Source organism: Helicoverpa zea, chromosome 6 (genome assembly GCF_022581195.2).
Source record: "Helicoverpa zea isolate HzStark_Cry1AcR chromosome 6, ilHelZeax1.1, whole genome shotgun sequence".
In the NCBI taxonomy this organism is placed as follows: domain Eukaryota; kingdom Metazoa; phylum Arthropoda; class Insecta; order Lepidoptera; family Noctuidae; genus Helicoverpa; species Helicoverpa zea.
Genome location: NC_061457.1, coordinates 10,687,853 through 10,706,952, shown reverse-complemented (window position 1 = coordinate 10,706,952; position 19,100 = coordinate 10,687,853). Strand labels below are relative to the sequence as shown.

The 19,100-nt window shown below is 34.9% G+C and overlaps 2 protein-coding genes across 2 annotated transcripts; one reads left to right on the top strand and one right to left on the bottom strand.

Annotated features, from left to right (window-relative positions):
* Positions 1-798: 798 nt before the first annotated feature.
* On the top strand, positions 799-9,618 carry LOC124630962 (small integral membrane protein 14). The gene is made up of 4 exons (XM_047165021.1): positions 799-995; positions 1,279-1,352; positions 6,173-6,364; positions 8,278-9,618. Exons 2-4 carry the CDS (start codon positions 1,281-1,283, stop codon positions 8,314-8,316), a joined length of 303 nt encoding a protein of 100 aa, XP_047020977.1. The 5' UTR covers positions 799-995; positions 1,279-1,280; the 3' UTR covers positions 8,317-9,618.
* Positions 9,619-9,904: 286 nt separating this feature from the next.
* LOC124630958 (zinc finger CCHC domain-containing protein 8 homolog) lies at positions 9,905-17,154 on the bottom strand. The gene is made up of 7 exons (XM_047165010.1): positions 16,301-17,154; positions 13,295-13,467; positions 12,657-12,855; positions 12,231-12,362; positions 11,737-11,917; positions 11,158-11,423; positions 9,905-10,865 (listed from the first exon to the last, which is right to left on the bottom strand). Exons 1-7 carry the CDS (start codon positions 17,003-17,005, stop codon positions 10,230-10,232), a joined length of 2,292 nt encoding a protein of 763 aa, XP_047020966.1. The 5' UTR covers positions 17,006-17,154; the 3' UTR covers positions 9,905-10,229.
* Positions 17,155-19,100: the final 1,946 nt, after the last annotated feature.

The following is a 19,100-nucleotide window of genomic DNA, read 5'->3' as shown; positions in this document are numbered from 1 at the left end:
AGTTGTGTGGCTGCACCTAGGTGGAGCCGCTATGGTGAAGGCTACATAGTTTTAACCGAAGATAAGCCGTAAGCGGATACAACTAAGTTTAGCCGCAAATGGCCAGTTACTCCTAGGTGTAGCGAGCTAAACCTAGACGTAGCCGCACTTCGGGCTTTAGCCGTAAAAGAAAGTAAACAAAAAATAATAGACAAAGGCTAAAATGTAGGTCTGAAGTAGAAGCGCCATCTTTCTAAACTCCGTGGGACCCCAGCCGCCATAGCTATTTAGGCCCTGAGTGCCCACAAGTAACATCGATTGTTTCTATTAGTATGCCCCACAAATAATATATTGATAAAAGAAAAATTATTGAAAATAGTTGGAGTTTTCAAATTACAAGGTTTTTTTAATGTGTCAAGAACAGTAGGTACAGCTTGGCAAAAAAGAGTCTGACGCGGTGACAGTTGGAACTAAAAATCAAAATCAAATAAAAATTGTTAACATCGTTAATACTGGACATTGAAGTGTCCAAGGGACATCGCCTACTTAGGATTGAATATCTTCAAAAATAACAAATATCAAAATCTGTGAGTCGTAGTACTCCGGGTTGCCACAGGTGCGATAGTGCTGACCTCATTTATTCCACACTCTTTTTTGCCAAGCTGTATCAGCTACGGAGGAGAAAATGATTATATCCCCAATACGTTTCTACTATTTTAAAACTAAATTTGATACATGGCAACTTCGACATTTTAAAGCTGTCAACTCTCGTAATTTCTCGTATTTGATTGGACGTTGTTAGCAAGTTGCCAGTGAAACATTTTTCTTGAACACCAATCGCGATGCTACAAGCACCCCATGGAAAAATGTCGTCGCAAGTGTAATCATCAGTGTTCGACTCGACGTTTTTCCTTTCATATAACAAACCAAACGCAGTTGAACTCATTCATTCTTAGCAACAGTAATAACGATTTAAGTTATTATATTTTTTGTCCTCCTGCTAACTAGTGCTGCAGGTACGCCCATGAAATTTACTTTCTCTTCTCGCCCAGACCCATGACAGATAATCCTTCACCAGTGTTTTTTGTATTTGTAAATAAAAACAAAGATTGGAATAATAATACTCCCCGTGGTTACTAGTTACCTTGTTAAGGAGGAAAAGTGTTATGTTGACGTAATCACCTTGGGTATTTATTTATGTAGTCAGCTGGATACTCAAAAAGATCGCGATAAGAATAAAGTTTATTATAGAAAGTGGTTTCGACAGAGGGATTTCTAAGTGCGAATTTTTTTGTATAGATATGGGTGACGAAATGGATCCTTGCGAATGCCTGTGGAACCATGAGCTGGCGATGCGTCGACTGATCTCTCTGGTGAGTTATATTTGCCCATGTAGTTGTAGGATGCGATATAATCATTGAAGTGGGTGGACCGTGCAATGCAACATCCACGTCTACAGTGCGCTCATAATAGCTAGTACCTACTTTGCCAACATTGTCGTAACGAAACAAATTCTTCTTCTACATGATTTCTAGATTGTTAGTAAACATTGATAGATCTAATCTGACCTATATACACACTATCTTTACTTATCTATTATGATATAAATGCATAATGCTTGCTATATAGCAACTAATTTTTTGCATCTAAGTATTTGACTGTGTGCTTCCATGACCATCTAGAATTATGAATAATTATGATAATCGCTGTATGCATGTTTTACAATACATATTTTGTTTTTACTGTTTTCATACAAAACACAGTATTTGTGATGTTATTGATTACTTTAACAGTTTGAAAATATACTTTGGTCTGTTGTCACTGAGTTATTTTAGGAGTTATGGTATAAAAACCACATAGTTAATAGTTTATTATTTATACAATTATAACAATCATTTTTAATGCTTTCTCACATACTTAACAACAAATTCCTTGGGAATTTCATGCCAATACTATTCTTTAAAGTATTTTTAAAGAATTGTTTTAATAAATAATGTTAACCACAAATGGTAAATTATTATTTAGTCAATATGATTCTATTTGAACAAATACATTTTTTTTTCCTTGTTTGGATACATGTAAGCACCTATTCATCTTCATCAATTAAAATCCAAAGGGGAAAATGGGATAATTACATTTTACTAGGAAGGTCTGACCAAGTTCAAGAGTTATACTGATATTATAAAGCTGATGAATTTGTTTTTGTCAGTCTTAGATAGCCCATTTATAGAGGAAGGCTATAGGCTTTTTATCCAGGTTTGTGCAGAGGTTCCCACAGGATGCGGGTGAAACTACTAAAGTAAATTTTCAACCGATGCTTGCAATAATAATTGATAAACAAATAAGTTAGTAACAGGTGTGTCGGACGAAATAAATGTTTTGATAACAACTCAAGTATGTAACAAACATCCTACTGGAGATTGTTATGACTTGTGTTGGCTGTTATCATGATTCATTAAAATGTCTGCTGAAGAGAATAAATATTTTTGACAATTAAATCAAATTAAAACTACCTCGCCATTCTTATATCACTACAATCATTTTTAAGCATCAGGATGAAGCTTCCCTCAGTCATAAGTATACTGAAAAACTTGTTTATATCATCAAATTAGCTCAATCTAACTCATCATCTCCCTAGCCTTATCCCAAACATATTGGGGTTGGCTTCCAGTCTAACCAGATGCAGCTGAGTACTAGTGTTTTACAAGAAGCAACTGCCTATCTGACCTCATCAACCAAGCTACCCAGGCAAGCCAATACCGCTTGGTAAGATTATTCGCTCAATCTAACTGTATTTGTATAAATAAAATTTAAATTAATCGTAACCTTGTAGGAACAATGTTTTGATAAACATTTCCTATTAGATAATTTTGATTGAGCATTTAACACATTGGACATGAGATTTAATTGCATAAACACGATTACAATATTTTAAAAGCAAAATGAACACCATCAGTAGGTATTGTTTTTTCATGGATTTTGTAGTTATTTGGGTAAATGAGTTGAGGAAGAGACAGGAGTCAGATAGATAGTTGCTCTGTGTAAAACACTGGACACCCATTAAACTAAGGACTATCCCCAACAATTTAGGCAGATGATGAGATAGAACTTAACTATTAGAATAGTATATAAGTATATTCCATACATTACTATCATTTACCATTTTTTTTACAAAACAAGGAACTATTCTTGGCAATCGGTAAAAAGAATATTGAGCAGTTAGCAAGCCAGTCTATTACACAATTAACTATTCCGTTATCGCGACACATTCAATTATTTTACGCCTGTAATTGGTTGCGATATTGTTTATAGCTGTAGGCTTCCTTTATCCACTGCGTAGTTTTTACCTACCTATAAAAAAATAATTTGTTTAGGTCACCCTTCTCTGCGTTATCAAGAAAGTCCAGTATAGATATTCTTGTCTACAAACCGAAGTCGACGTGAGCACAATGTTTTTGAGAAAAAATCTACCAATTTAGGAGCATTTTTTGTACAGACAACAACTGTGCCATTAAATTGATGCTAATCGGTGCATCTCTTGTATCAACATCCGTGAGAATAAGTAGGATGACTATCATACTACCTCGCCTGACTTTACCCCAAATAATGCACCAATTATTAATATGCCAAAGACTTTCAAGCATTTTCCGCCCTTTTAAATGCCCAAATCGCTTCACGAAGCATGTGATGCGTTAAGGCAAATAGGTTTTGTTTACCGATTTCCCTTCCCACAACGTTAACCCTCAACAACCCACAAGTGTCTCGCGGACACATTTTTGCGTTTATGTTTTCATAAAAACGAAAGTATTTATTTTTACGAATCGGCCGTTTATCTAATTTATCTCCAATGTGTAACGAATCTAAATGTGTAATGAAAATATTTGTAAAATGAATAGTTTATTATTTTTGGTTAATAAACGAAAATAGTACTTCATCAACCCACAAGTGTCCAACAGACACAGTAATATTTTGTTTTATTCGAGTGTGAAGGTAGATTGTGTTTTATTTACATTTACTTATAATAATCTTATGGTGTCGAGTGCCATGCAAGATGTGGCAGGGTAAAATCGGGAGGCTACTCAATCATCTGAACCTGCTGCGAAAAGAAAGAAGCGTGTTATATTTGCCCTTCGAAATTATCAAGGGGCTTCTAAACATTGTTGTGATAAATGCAATCACAATGTCTGCTCTGAAAATTTAGAAAAAAAAAATTGAAATATCTGTAAATGAATAAGTGTAACAAAACATTACTGAAATACATTATACTGTCTTTTTAATTCAAAATAACTTTCGTTTGCTTTGTCATACCTTACCTACATTTATAAAGTGTCTGTTGGACACTACAGGTCAGTTACGTCACAAAAGCATTCTGGATAGTTAAGGGTTAATGCAGTTTTCCTTTCGACCATCATAAAAAGAGATCGTTGCTTCTCTAGTTTTCAAATATTACATGTTCCTTTAATTAGGCAAACAAGCAGGAGGAAGATGATGATTCTTTTAAACAAATCTCATGCCTGTAAAATTAACAGTGATCGAGATGCTAGTTTTTTTTTTCTTTTTTCCGATGTTCAATAACGTAACACGGTTGGTACATAACTCGGTTATTGAGAGTGATTTATCTACTAATGTAATGATAACATGTACGATAAGATTGTAGTGTTCTAGTTAAAAGCACGCGAGCGTGTTCGAAGTACCTATGATCAACTATGATGTTAATGACTATCATTATTCCGCACACAATTGAAGACCTATTATTTTTAAACATGATCGAAGCTCGTGTTATATTATTTCAGGGTAAGGTACAACATTGTCAGTAAAATACTTCCCATGTAATAAAATACATTCGATCTCCTTCTGTTTACCTACAGCATAAAACATTCATGCAGTGTATTTTACTAAGAACATATTTAAGAAGGTCCTTAATCACTAGTTTATTTATATTTGGTACTTTCACACGTGCAAACCTCTAATTGAGTAATATTTATATGCATATTTGAGCACGTAAATACGCATATTTAAATAGCACTTACTGCGCAGACGCAGACAATTAACAGACAAAAGATTCACCATTCACGCGACAAGATTAAAGTGGTCCTGTGTAACGCATTACACACGGGTACATTTTGTTATAACTCTGAATATATCCTTCAGCATCTAAGATGAATCTTATCTTCAGGAAGTTCAACCTCCCCACTCAGAGACATTTAATGGTTACTAAAGCCATTCCTTAGTGAAGGATTTATATGACATTCCGTCACTAGGGAGTGACTTAAGTAATCATTAAATGTCTCTGAGTGGGGAGGTAAATCTTTTCTGTAATGAATATTACTGTTTTGGTAACTATTTGTATCAATTTCAGTTGAAATAAACGTCTACATTCGCTGAAATTGTGGTCAAACTTAAATCACAGATTATATTGCTTAAATCTTTATTTATATGTATGTAACTGTTTACGGTCATTCGAACTCATATCAACATACCAAATGAAGTATTAAAATATTCCATTAACACAACAAATATAAGAGCTTATTTACAAACAAACGTAGGAAATCGATTTCGCCGACAATGAGTTTCAGAATAATCAAACGTTCACGTAACCTGCCTTTACCCTTGTAGTTAAAATTACGTAATTTCCAATTAGTCTCATAACAAAGCTATTTCATTTGATGTCTTCTATGACGTGAATGCAACGTCGGCCATTGGGCGCATAAAATCGTGTTATGTAATTTTTAAGTGCCGTAACTGCTGAAAATCAAATACGGTTTTCACTTTTCCTTCATATGTAAAAATCAAGTCTTCATATGCAAGTTTCAGTATAGTACCTACATGTTATCCTATCCTGATATTAACACTGTATAAGGGACAATCAAGTACTGCCAGTTAATGCAAGTTTAACTACCCGTTCGTAATAAATAGAAAACGCGGAAACTTCGTTTATACAAAAATCTAAGTTCAAGGTGATCGTTTGTAAACGTATAGAGATCGTTTTCTATGTTTATACACACTATGCACATAATCATGTTAACATTTGTTAACCTTTACGGATTCTAGCCGTTATATCCATCAATTAAAATACATAATTAGGTCACTGATCAGCCACTTTCAATACGCATGTCTTTAGTATTCAGTTGGATGCGCCCAACCCCGTTTATGTTCCATATATTTATTGAGTACCGTTTTCATCTTCACACAGCTTCGCCAAGGCCAGTCGTACTGCACAGACAGTGAATGCCTGGACCAGCTCCCGGGGCTGCCGAGGCCCGAGTCCTCAGCGAACAGCTTCATGGTAATGTTCCTGATGATGGCGCTAGCGCTCGCCATGTATGCCATGCGCCCGCGCCGCAACCAGATACAGGACGCCGCGAAGCCTACGCGCAATTCTCAGGTAATAATAATAAAGTTGTACAACCTTTTTTTTGTCGATAGTAAAATCATCAAGTGACTCCTCCCGCTGTGGGTTAGCAGCCGTGAGGGAGTGTCAAACTTTTACTGATAATCCATCGTGTTTCTTCGTAGGCCTTTCATGTACCAGGGCCGCGGTAACTCCTTTGAACAATCCCGCAAAGTTGTAGGTACCACCTCTCGCCTATGACCTGTTTTTCAAAATAGGTTGGCAGATAGGTATAGCCATTATTCAAGATGTTTTTTCCACAAACGTCTAACTTGTAGAGTTTACATTATAAAAAGATACTTTCTTTTGTCTCATTTACCATATCACCATCTTGCTATTTTTTTAATGTAAATACTGAGTCACACTCTGTAAGAAACATTGTATCAGCATATAAGGCCAATCGTGTTAAATACTTATCCAGGATAACCCTTGAACAAAATATATTTTGATAATATTAGCTCAGAGAAGAGAGAAATTGTAGCACATTCGCCGATAACCTTAAGAATTAGATAACAACATTTCACATTATTACCTCTATAATAGTTGATAATGCCCCACAGCTTTAATTTCATTCTTATTATGGAACTAAGTTACATATTTCATGCTAAAATGGCCACCCGTACCTACAGATTTTAACTCTTATTTAAACAGTTACCTTCACTGCACATTAGGGGTATTAGATAATATTCAGTATTTTTTTTCTTTCACGGCAGAGCAGAATAAACCTCTGAAATGTCTTTCAAAGCGCTATTAGCCTTTACGTGAAAATAATAGCTTCTTACCAGTAGAATATACGGCCTATTCTTAAAAAATGTGTAAAATAACGGTCAAATGTGTCTAACCACGCTCAGCGCTCGTGTTACATACAGTATGACTTGCTCTGTCTAGTCTAGCTAATCTAAACTGGCTTTCCTCATTATTAACTAGCATTCTGAAAAGGATGTTTACACATTTTTTAGAGTTCCGTGCACAAAAAGTAGAACAAGACTCTCTGTGCGTCCGTTTGTCGCCAAGCTGTACCTACTATATCGATAGCCCATTGCCTCTCATTGCCGCTGTAGCAACAAATACTGAAATATTTTTGTTTTTGATCTCCTGTTCGGTTGAACCTTGAATAAAACGCCACCGTTCGTTTCTCATATCTATTGTGTAAGTCATACTGTACCAGACGTAATGGTTGAAATTGCCGGAACCTCCCATTATGTACCTATATATTAAACTTTGTAGCAGCATTCTACATATCTGGGACACGTTTTCTGAATACATTTTATTAATATTGTCTCACGTTTTTCTATGTAGTACTTATATTTTTGTGTGACAAATTATTTAAAAGGTTTTCATCCGGAACTGTTACCGAATAATAGCATATTGAGAATGGCCTCTATTAAATTGAAGCGCTCTGGATACGTTGAACTTTGTCAAGTTAAAAACCGGTTGACAGCAAAAAATATCAGAGCACGCTGCAACTTTGAGCTTACTGATACCTACATAATACTATACAAAGCCAAGATGAGAAGGCGCTAGTCTCGATGTCATTTAGTTTGGCTTAAAAATAAAATATTACGTCATATTTTGGTCAACCGAACATCAATTGTCTTTTTTACACAAAGGTACGATTTCAATTTTCTGGACAGTGATTTTAAACTATACGCAATGAAGTTAAATTATCTAGTTTACAGTAAACCACAACACCAAACTACCTCTAAATATGATAAATAGCACGTTCCTGACATTAGTTCTCATTTGCATCAGTCATAAATAAAGGTCGCTCCTTCGCTGACATCATCTTTGCATAATTATTATTTTACCAGCTGTCAATTATACAATACGCTAAGATATTAAGCGTCTCTTCCATGCGCCAATCGAATGATCACACCTGAATTTCACTTAAATTTGTTTGTTCCCAGGACCATGACGGCGCACCTCCAACGCCCCCCAGAATATAAGAGGGGAGTCCAACGTCACGGGGTCACGCTAACAATGAATTCCAGTAATTGTATTATATAGTAAAATGTCCCGCACGCAGTTGTGGACTCGACAACGTCATCACAACTCGAGTGTAGATGTATAAGATCTTGTATAGCTACTATGTACTGATAAGGTTAATATAATAAACGATTGGAAAGTTTCGACGACGTATAACAATTTAGTTTGCGGTTGCTGCCTTGCCTTTGAAATTGAAATTAATATAGAATAGAAGGCGTCACAAACATTATTCTTATGAACGTGGAATTTATAAGTTCGTTAGTGAATTGTTCCATTGCTCCTTGAACTTAATTTATTGTAAACGTTTCATGTATTTATTTTCAATATCATTTGGTGCTACATTTTCAATTGCGTACAATGGAAGTGAATTTGTTATGGTGACATTTCATCTGTATTCATATCTGGTATGCGAAACAATGTTGATATGATACTTTTCAAATTGCACTTAAACAAATGCAAAGTATGTAAACAAACGAAAATATTCACATCACATTTAGTGCAATATGCAATCTCAAGCGAACTGCAAGATCTGACATTGAAGTAATATAGGTATGATTAGTCAAGTTGTCGGTTTGTGCACAGAAGGCATTATGCGATGTAAAAGTAGTAAAATAAACAATCGATCCTTTCTATCAACAATTGACATTTATGGCAAGAATTTGTAATCAAGGAAAATCGATTTGCAAATGCAGTTACGCATAGCTCGAGCTGCTTTACGTTGAATTCTATTGTTTTAGATTGTATAATAACCCTGTATTGGTTAACGTACGCCGAACACGGTGGCTAGTTACAAACGACAAGGAAATATGAAAAGGTACATTTTACGAGATCGATAGCTAATATAAATGTTAATGAGGAAATTAAATTTCTTCTCAATCGTGATAGACTCCTACAAAGTTGTTCATAACTTTGCCCCCATTGCAATTAAGTTTTTTTTAGTTTTCTTATTGTTTTTGCTTGAGTTAAACTAAACTTATTATAAGTAAGATGAGAAAAATAAAATATATACTAATGTAAATCATATCACGAATACATTACTAGGAGATTATTATCCCACAAAAACCTTTTGTTATTTTTTATTTTTCTGGTCAATCCAATGCATATTCCATTAGTTTTAGTTATTCACGTTTGACTTGGGTTGGGCAATATTTACAACCATAATAATTATTTCTGATTTAATGTATCTTCTATACATTAGTATATTATTACATACCGATCGAGATTATATTTATCAAGATAAATAAATATACATAACTGTGAAATATTGTTCTTTTTTTTTCAATTACATCCAACCTTTTCCCAATATTTGTTTATATAAATTTTCATCAATTTGAAGAACCGACCCCACCAGACGCAGTAGCAAAACGTGATAATGTCCGGCGTTTCACCAGAAAAATGAAGCAAGAATTAATCGCACATACGGTTCTTATCACAGTACCATGCCACTTTAATTACAGCTACGAACTGCAGACTGCATACCGCAACTTTTGTGGGAAAAAAACCGCAAGGGACTGTACTAAAAACGGTTCACAAAAGAAAGAATCGCAATAGTAAAAAAAACTATGTAATTATTTTAAAATGAGTGTGGAGAAAATTGCACTGCAATGTGCAATCACTGTCAATATTCACTTGGAAAAACTGAATCTTGATTTCATCGTAAAATGGATTATGCTAAAACGCACCAACGCGTGGTAACTTAACGACTCAAAATGTAGCTGCTAAAATATTGCTTCTGATCCAAAAATGGAGTTATCCTATTGAGCAGTATAAAAATACAATGACTCAATTTACAAATATACTCTAACAATTCCACGCCCACATCTTTCATAGTAAAACTTAAAACAGTTCTACCCCATTCAGGGGTACATGGGTATCATGAGTCTTGGATCCTGTCTACTTCACTCTTAACTTTCTTTAGTAATGCACTTATTTTTTTGTACTTTCCTGTTGAGTTGGGTAAGTTTTCGAAGTTGATGACGTCACAAATGTCTTTTGCGAACTTCTCGTCTGTGGGTAGTTTGACGTAAGAAGACGCTATATTCATGACTGGTGTTCCGAATAACGTTCCTTTTACATGTCCTGGCTTAGATTCTGTACTGGATTCGGATATGCTATCTTTTCTTTTGTTATTGTCATTAGTTTCTAAAGTGGTTGATGGCGATTGTTCTGCTATTGATTCAGCTTCGTCTGTACTTTTAGCGTCAGTCTGAGAGTCTTCTACATTAGTTATTGTCTCACTGTTATCAGGAGATATGTTTTTATTGTCATCAGTGGTACTAGTTACATCGTCTTTAGCTATGTCTTGGTCCTTCCCATTGGCTTCGACATTGTCAGTGTCCATGGTGTCATTGTCACTCTTATCAACTATGATCTCCTCAGTCGTGTCAAGTATGCTAATAACAGATACGTTAGGCGTACAGTCACTTTCTAATGCATTCAATAGTAGCCTTTTCTTTTCTTCTAAGTCGTCCAATGAAGGGCTGGCTCGTCCACTGCTTTGGGATTTATCCTGCAAGAAGTTATATTGTGTGTTTTAGTTTATGACTATGAATAATTCATGTTTGATGACATATTGAGATTTTGAACTAATTGTAAACATCACAGACACAAAACCATACGCTACAGCTTAAGAATAGTTTAAATAACTAGTTAAAATTTTTCTTCTTCTACTTCCTGCCCTGTTCAAAATTTTACTGGGGTCAGCGCAATATATGTTCCTAGTTGACATGTTAACCGTATATAAATGTTTTTAACTGAATGAGAAAAAATACTATAATTTAACTAATTTTTTTTATACTTACATCTTCAGTTTCGTCAATAGTGATGAGATCTGCTTCGGGCACCGGTATGTCTCCAACTCTGATCACCTCTAATACCTCGACATCATCCCCTGAGTCAGGCTTGTCATCAGGTATGGGCACTTTGTGAGGAGATGGGGGCTTTGGGGGAGATTGGGGTGTCTCGGGAGGTGGAGGAGTTTCAGGAGGTGGGGGGAGAGCAGGCGGGGGCGGTGGCGGCGGCGGCGCCTCGTCCGGGAGCGGAGGGTTGGACGGGAACTCTGTTACTTCTGGAAAAATATACAAAATTGTTAACAGATTGTAAATATGCTGTGTATCTAATTTCAATTAGGTAAATAGGGTACTGATTAGCGATTTGTATAGTATAGCAGTATATCTCAAGAGTGAAATAACTTTTGAAAATGAAAAATGTTTATTAGTAAATCAAAACTTAACTATTTATGATTGGAGACCCCTTTTAAGCATACATTGCCTGTGTTAGGAGATTCCGCTTTTTCGTAAAAATATGTTTTTCCTAACAGAGAAAACAAGACGAAAAAAAATAATTGAATCGTAATAGGTTAATTATATGTGTCAACTTACCATCCCCACTATCAAGTTCCATCTCAGCCTGTCCTTCCATGGTGGTGTTAGCAGACGCGGAGGGAAAGAACGTGAGCTTCTTGCGTTTGTACGCCTTCATCGCGTTGGGAGCCAGGAATTGTAGCATGGCCATCTTGCTGTCTTGTTCCGACATCGGAGGGAGACCGAATTGTTGGGACTCCTGGAAGTATGGTTCATACTTTTTATATACTCGTAAATACATACTGCTGAAGCTTGGTGTCCAAGAGTAAAAAAAGTTTTTTATTAATTCTCTTCTTTTAGCTTGTAGACTTACTATTTATTTACTATATTTTCTTATATCGTAAACTTAGACATTATTCGCCATTTTCAAAAATAAAAAGCCTTTATTTCTAAGCGAAGTTCTCTTAATACATACCATGGACTGGTTTTAAACAATACATTCTGCAATTTGGTTACTATAACGTTTTTCAGAAAAAAGGAATGTTTTATCACTTTAATGAGCCACATCTTACCTCTAAATACCGTGAGCTGGCAGGAACATTAAACCCTGGGAAGTCGAGTATCTTCTTGATGTCGAACTTGTCTTTAGATCCTGGTTCACACACTTCGCCTTCTTCCTCTTCAGGTTCTAATATTGCAGTACCCTGAAGTGTTAAATATTTTCTCTTTTAGCATGTAAACTTTGTATTTTTAACCATTATTTATAAAGCATTTCTGCTATCACATAGAAAGGCATAGCAAACATTAATTTTATAATAACTTATGTTTTCTTAAATATGTATTTCATTGTTTATATTGCTGTTGGTGTGCCAATAAGTAAATAGATACAATTTTTAAGGAATTCATGTTAAGGGGCATCAAATTAAATATTTTTTAATTCATTATAATTAATGACTGTAATAAAACAATAGAATTAAATTCATACATTGTTCACTTACAGTAGAATCAAACATAGAGATGCCTGAATGAGATATCCTCGCTTCTTCAAGCCATCCGGGCGGGTACCCCAGCATCCGCATGCGGTAGATATGTAATGGTAACTCATTCCTCTTCAGTCCTAGTGCATGTCGTAGCTGCCCTGATATTCTGCCGGGTATTAGGTGCCCATATTTCTGTTCATCTTCTATGTGGTAGCGTCTGAAACATGGTCATGATATCTAAGCATATTAGCACATAAACATGCAAATGTTAGAAGCTGATTCCCAACTTTAACAGTTAAATTAAACCGTTTAATAAGTCAGAAACATGGAGAAAACAGTATCCCCAGAAACCAGTACATCGATGAGTATTAATGGACATTCATTATATGGGATTAATAACCGTATTTAAAAAATTGCTAATGACCAGATTATTTCGTAATTTAATTTGCTTTTTTTAGGTAGTGAAAATTTTTTGTTATTCCGAATCCTGCGTAAAAGTAATTTAAGACAGAATCATGAACAATTTACTCTATAGAGTATTATTAACACATATTACGAATTTATTTATGTAAATAGCACATGGTTAGGCCCTAAAAAATTTATACATATATTAAATTAACAAGCTCTCTAAACATGACATGGAACATACAACCTACCCTACTCTGAGAGAATTCATAGCTTTTCTTTTCTCCGCTATCCTAGCATGGTCTCTGGGCAGGGTGCAGTCTCTCAGTTGATGGCTTCCGTCGCAGTTGAAGCAGCAGGGTCCCCTCCTCAGAGGGGGAGGAGATGCCTCTTTATCAGGGACATTTGATATTAATGTTGATGCCTGGAAGATTTCAGTTCAATTATGAAATGGTGAACGCTTTATTATAATACTAGCTTCTGCCAGCGGTTTAACCCGCATCCCGTGGGAACTACTTCCCATACCGGGATAAAAAGTAGCCTATAGCCTTCCTCGATAAATGGGCTATCTAATACTGAAAGAAATTTTCAAATCGGACCAGTAGTTCCTGAGATTAGTGTGTTCAAACAAACAAACTCTTCAGCTTTATAATATTAGTATAGATTAATTCAATATAGGTATGTAGTGAAATGTTATTTTTCCAGTTTTCTAAAACTGTATGGAATTTAGGGTGAGTATAACTGATATATTTATTTCATGGACTTATTGTGGCTGAAGGTAACATTTATACATTGAAGTAGGTACTTAATATGTAAAGATGTTTTGTATTCATCTTATCAACATTGTTTATTACACGCTTTTTATTAGCTTCACCTGTATGTTTGTAGGTTTGTAACCGACTTCTTTGGGCGCGATTTTGACCCACTTTAAACGGCCAGATTTCGTTCAAACTTTGTAGATTTATTGAGGACCGATGACAATACACTAATTTGATAAAATTATTCCATTTTTAACCGACTTCCCAAAAAGGAGGAGGTTACACATACACATCGATTACTCCGAGGTTTATAGACCGATCTACGTGATTCTTTTTTTGTTCGACTCGGAATAGCTGCCAGTTGGTCCCATAGTCATCAGGTCAGGATCTGATGATGGAAACCCTGAGAAATCGAGGGCAACCTTCGAAAGTTGTAGGCATACATAGGGTAAAAACTTGACACTCAGGTGTACGCCTAAAAGCACTATTCAACTGTGAAGATTTGGAGCTGACCTGATGATGGAGACCAGAGAGGGTCCAGGGAACTCGACAACTGAATATGTAAACTACCTCGTGTTTGGGCTTAAATTATTTGTATTGACAAGACCTTTGCAACAGTGAAGGTTTGGAGCTGACCTGATGATGGAGACCAGAGAAAGTCGAGGGAACTCGACAACTGAATATGTAAACTACCTCGTGTTTGGGCTTAAATTATTTGTATGACAAGACCTATGCAACAGTAAAGGTTGGGATCTGACCTGATGATGGAGACCAGAGAAAGTCGAGGGAACTCGACAACTGAATATGTAAAATACCTCGTTTGGACTTATATTCTTTGTATTGATGAGAACTTCCCACTTGTATGGATAGTGACAACTATTGGTAATATCACCCGTGTCGTCACGTTACGCACCAAATCTTCAACCATCAAGAGACCAACATCCAAAATATGTATTTTACCCGTAGTTGAATAAGTTTTATGTTTTACGCATGTTATTTTAGAAGAAATTTACACTTTACATATGTTTAAAATCAAGTATATAACAAATATTTACTACTTTACTTTTAGATCAAATGTACAAAATCACAATATTGTTAAATTGTCTTTCCATATCTATGTTAATTATTTTAAGATAATATTGTTATTCATATTTAAACTTTGTTAGTATAAGGTCAAATTGTTATATGTATTATGTATATATTCATTGTATATGAGTCATAATGTGTAAATTTTGTTCGAATTTAATGTATACAGTACAAGTGCAAATTATATAGTTCAAATGTTTTTAAGTATAGTTCATCCTTAGTTCATTTTCGCCCACCAAGGACGTTACTGAAGGAACGTCCTTGGTGGGCGGTATGTTTGCGACTAACATTTGAATGCTTCCTACTCGCTCTATAGATGGCGTTGTCGCGTTTAAATGCGCGCTATGGTTTCGTTACAAGCGATACTCTAAGACAAAATGTTTTTTTTTGTAAGACTTTAATATACCAGCTTAGAACAGTGCACAGAGGCGGTTTTATTTATCATCACCCCATCTTGTGTACTAGTAGGTCAGCAGATCACCTAGTAGCTTAGCTAGGAAACAACAGTCGATAAGGCAGGACTCGTTGTTAATTTTTATTTCCAATAATTATCTTTAGCCGTTTTCTCTAATATTGTCAAATTTTTATATACTAAAGAGAATTTTAATTCTACAAAACAAATAATAGTTTAAAAAAAACTAAATCTACTTTAAAAAAAAAAAAAAACAAACTAAAAAACAGAAAATGCAAAATATCTTGATTCCTTTAACTAACAAGGCTATAATACTAAAAATAGTTGCCAAAATAAGGCGAAAAATTTTTTTCGATCGTAAAGCACTCTCTGATGCTTCGCATCACGAGTCGTGCAATAGTTTAAAATTAAAAAGCTATTATAAACAATCCAAACTAAAAAGTAGAAAATAAATAATAGTTTAAAAAAAACTAAAAAACACGCTTTTTATAGAAAACCGAACTAAAAAATAGCAAATAAATTTTAATGAATTTAAATTAAGAAAATAGTGTTCAAAATTTCAATGAATATAAATTAATAATAATGTGAATACAAAAAAAATATTTAAAAAAGCGTGGGGTGCATGGTGTCAATAGTTATAAATATTTTATTGACAGATATGAGTAGAGTGATTTTCATTTCGATATGACCTTAAAAAGCACCCCACGCTTTTTTAAACATTTTTTTTGTATTCACACTATTATTAATTTATATTCATTGAAATTTTGAACACTATTTTCTTAATTTAAATTCATTAAAATTTATTTGCTATTTTTTAGTTCGGTTTTCTATAAAAAGCGTGTTTTTTAGTTTTTTTTAAACTATTATTTATTTTTTTAGTTAAGGGCTTACTCAAATGGAGTATAAGTATACATATAGGCATAGTATATGTTGAGATTGTGAAGATTTGTAGCCAGGTATGTTATATTCGAAAAACAATCACAATTTATGGTGTAACTTACCTGACTGTATCTGGGAATAATATTAGGCCTGTCAGTACAGGGTTCAGTGTCCACAAAGAATAAACTGCTTTCTTCCTTCTGTACCGTGTCCTCACACGCTTCAGTGTCAATCAAGTCTTCAGGCCAAATATCCAGTTCAATATCTGTCTCACTGTCAACCCCTATGCTGTCTCCCTCATGAAGCTTTATTAAGTTTAACATAAATGCCTTCACCTGTTCCTTATAATTACTTGCCATTTTACTATCTCTAAACCGTACTGTAACTAAGGGCGTCCTATTTTCGCAACCCTCTACGCCCAAGTCACTATTACCGGGCGAATCTATGACTATGTCCTCATTAAATATAGTGGTGTTAGAACCATCGGCAGTTGTTTTCTTCACGGAATCAACTTCGTCTGCAGTTTCTTGCGAACTTGTTGCTTTTTGAGAGTTTCCAATGTTATTGTCGATCTCCGTTTTCCCTCCATTATGCTTCATCGTTGCTGCAGCGCATTCACTGACACTGTCGCTTGCCGTATCTAAATCAATTACTTCCGAAATACTTTCTACACTATTATCCTCAATAATCGAGGTAGCATTTGTACTGTTTACTACCTCTAAACGATTTATTTTGGATTCCTTAACCTCATCGTCACTACTGATTACGATGTCCTCATTGTCTAATTCATAAATGATATCATTCACAGCTGCTTTTCTTTTTGCCATGACGGTAAAACTAAGACATCAAGATATTAGGCTACCCTCGAAATATGCTTTTCTTGCGTTATCTTCTCATAAATTATGACTATTTTTTTATTTTACACAGTAAGCACAAAGGTAATATTTTGACAATGAATTATTTTGACAATTCCAGCATGTCAATGAAAGTGTTGCCATTACCATATATAATGTCAATACATAAATAATGTCAATAAAGCCCTGCTTAGACTTTTGCTACCTCTAAGATCGTGATTTGCATTCAGCAGCAGTAATGAGAACCATCAAAAAACATTATGGCGTACAGAATGTACCATATAAAATGCTATAATCCTTAACTCATGTGCTAAGAACAAGCTAGTTAGAACATTACATCCACATGTCTGGGAGGTCAGATAGGCAGTCGCTTCTTGTAAAGCACTGGTACTCAGCTGAATCCGGTTAGGGTCAATTCCCACTGAAAGAGCAGCGGCCGGCAGCGGCCGTAAGAGCACGGCCAATGTAAGAGCGCGGCGCGGCGCGGCCCAGCGCGGCGCCGCACTATGGGACCAAACAGTATTTTCCGTCTCAAAAATGGTTGAGACAAAGGTAGTGTTACTGAAACTGTTTTGATTGTTTTACAATCATTAATAATAGACCTATCCGAAACCGAAGTAAAAAAAAATAAAAAAAATGTTTTATTTGCATAAAATTACATTCAAACTTCATACGTTGAATATTTCATATTAACTAAACTACTCGTTATAGAAGTTCAACTTGAGATATTTTCTATATCTTTCAAGGAAATATATTAGTATTATACATTTTTGAATAGTTTAAGATCTCTTATTTACGATTCCGTTATGTTTTTATGACATATATATTTTTTTGTTTTTTTATTTAATTTTTAAACGTCATAAGGAAATTTTACGTCTTTCTAATTTTCAAGTGGAGGTTTTGTTGTTATCGGTGGCTCCCGGTGTCGAGTTAATGACATTTTAAGATACTTTACTTATTCAGTGTTACAGGGAAATAAAAAAAACCTGCGTCATTACTGCGCCATTTCGAGCTAGAAGCCGAAATATGGACCAAAATATTTTTTCTCATGATATTTTTTTTTGCAGTGAACATTCTAACCACATGTACATATGATAAAAATCATGTTGCATAGTTTTTTATCTAAGTGAGAACTATTCTTATCATTTTTCTCATTGGTTTTTCACAAGTTACTAAAACTAGCGTCCTATAAATACTCGGGTTTTCAGCATGTTCATCAATGTGTCCGAATATTTTCTTTGTGTGACTAACTGCAATATAATAAAATTAAAAATGAGTGAATTCGTTTGTTTTCGACGCAATATGTGCTCAGATAATAAGCGGGAAAAGTACTTCAGACATTGAAAAATATTTGTTGGACAATTTTCATTTATCAACAGATGTGAAAATGGTTATGCAAAGTATCAAATAAAATTTCATTACGATTTGTTCTAAAGTGGTCTGCATCGACTCCAGAGAATAAGAAGATTAAAGAAAAAGAGAAGTACGTTCAAACTCTTTTCCGAAAATTGCTTGGCTTTAAACATTGATAAACCTCGTCAAGGTTCTGGAAATAGCAGTGACGGAAATACGGCAAGGAGATTTTTCCAAAACTATCAATGTTCTGCAGAAACCATGTCATCGGGATTTTCTGTAAACGCAGTTAAGTTTGGTGACTATGCGCTGGGGACCGCACAGTTATACTATATGCCATCTTCAGTCACAAAATTCTTATACATGGTATCAAAATAAAAGAACATTTTGCAGTTTTATTAATAGTCCAATTATCGGCAGATGCTCAAGACGCGTAATAAAGACTATTAGAAATATCGGTTCAATCACACGCTAGAAAGTGTTCCAGGTCTGCCACAATGGAAGACTTTCTGCACTTGTTGTTGTATACTTCTGACCCCTATATATCTAGCTTAAACTGAAACAGTACTATGATACCAAAAGAACTTCTTGACGAAGCTAAAGGGCTTTAAATATTGGCAAGTGATGAGAAATTTCATGTTTTTTTTTTGTTTATAGTTATGCCATAATCTTTTTATTAACTTCTTAATATTTTTTTTGTAATGTAACGTAAGCA

Excerpts from the sequence above, each read along its gene's own strand:
- LOC124630962 (XM_047165021.1), top strand. The coding sequence starts at position 1,281 with ATGGGTGACGAAATGGATCCTTGCGAATGCCTGTGGAACCATGAGCTG. Across the intron at positions 1,353-6,172 it reads TGCGTCGACTGATCTCTCTG|CTTCGCCAAGGCCAGTCGTA; the intron begins GTGAGTTATATT and ends ATCTTCACACAG. Across the intron at positions 6,365-8,277 it reads AGCCTACGCGCAATTCTCAG|GACCATGACGGCGCACCTCC; the intron begins GTAATAATAATA and ends GTTTGTTCCCAG.
- LOC124630958 (XM_047165010.1), bottom strand. The coding sequence starts at position 17,005 with ATGGCAAAAAGAAAAGCAGCTGTGAATGATATCATTTATGAATTAGAC. Across the intron at positions 12,856-13,294 it reads ATGAATTCTCTCAGAGTAGG|ACGCTACCACATAGAAGATG; the intron begins GTAGGTTGTATG and ends ACCATGTTTCAG. Across the intron at positions 10,866-11,157 it reads CTATTGACGAAACTGAAGAT|GATAAATCCCAAAGCAGTGG; the intron begins GTAAGTATAAAA and ends AACTTCTTGCAG.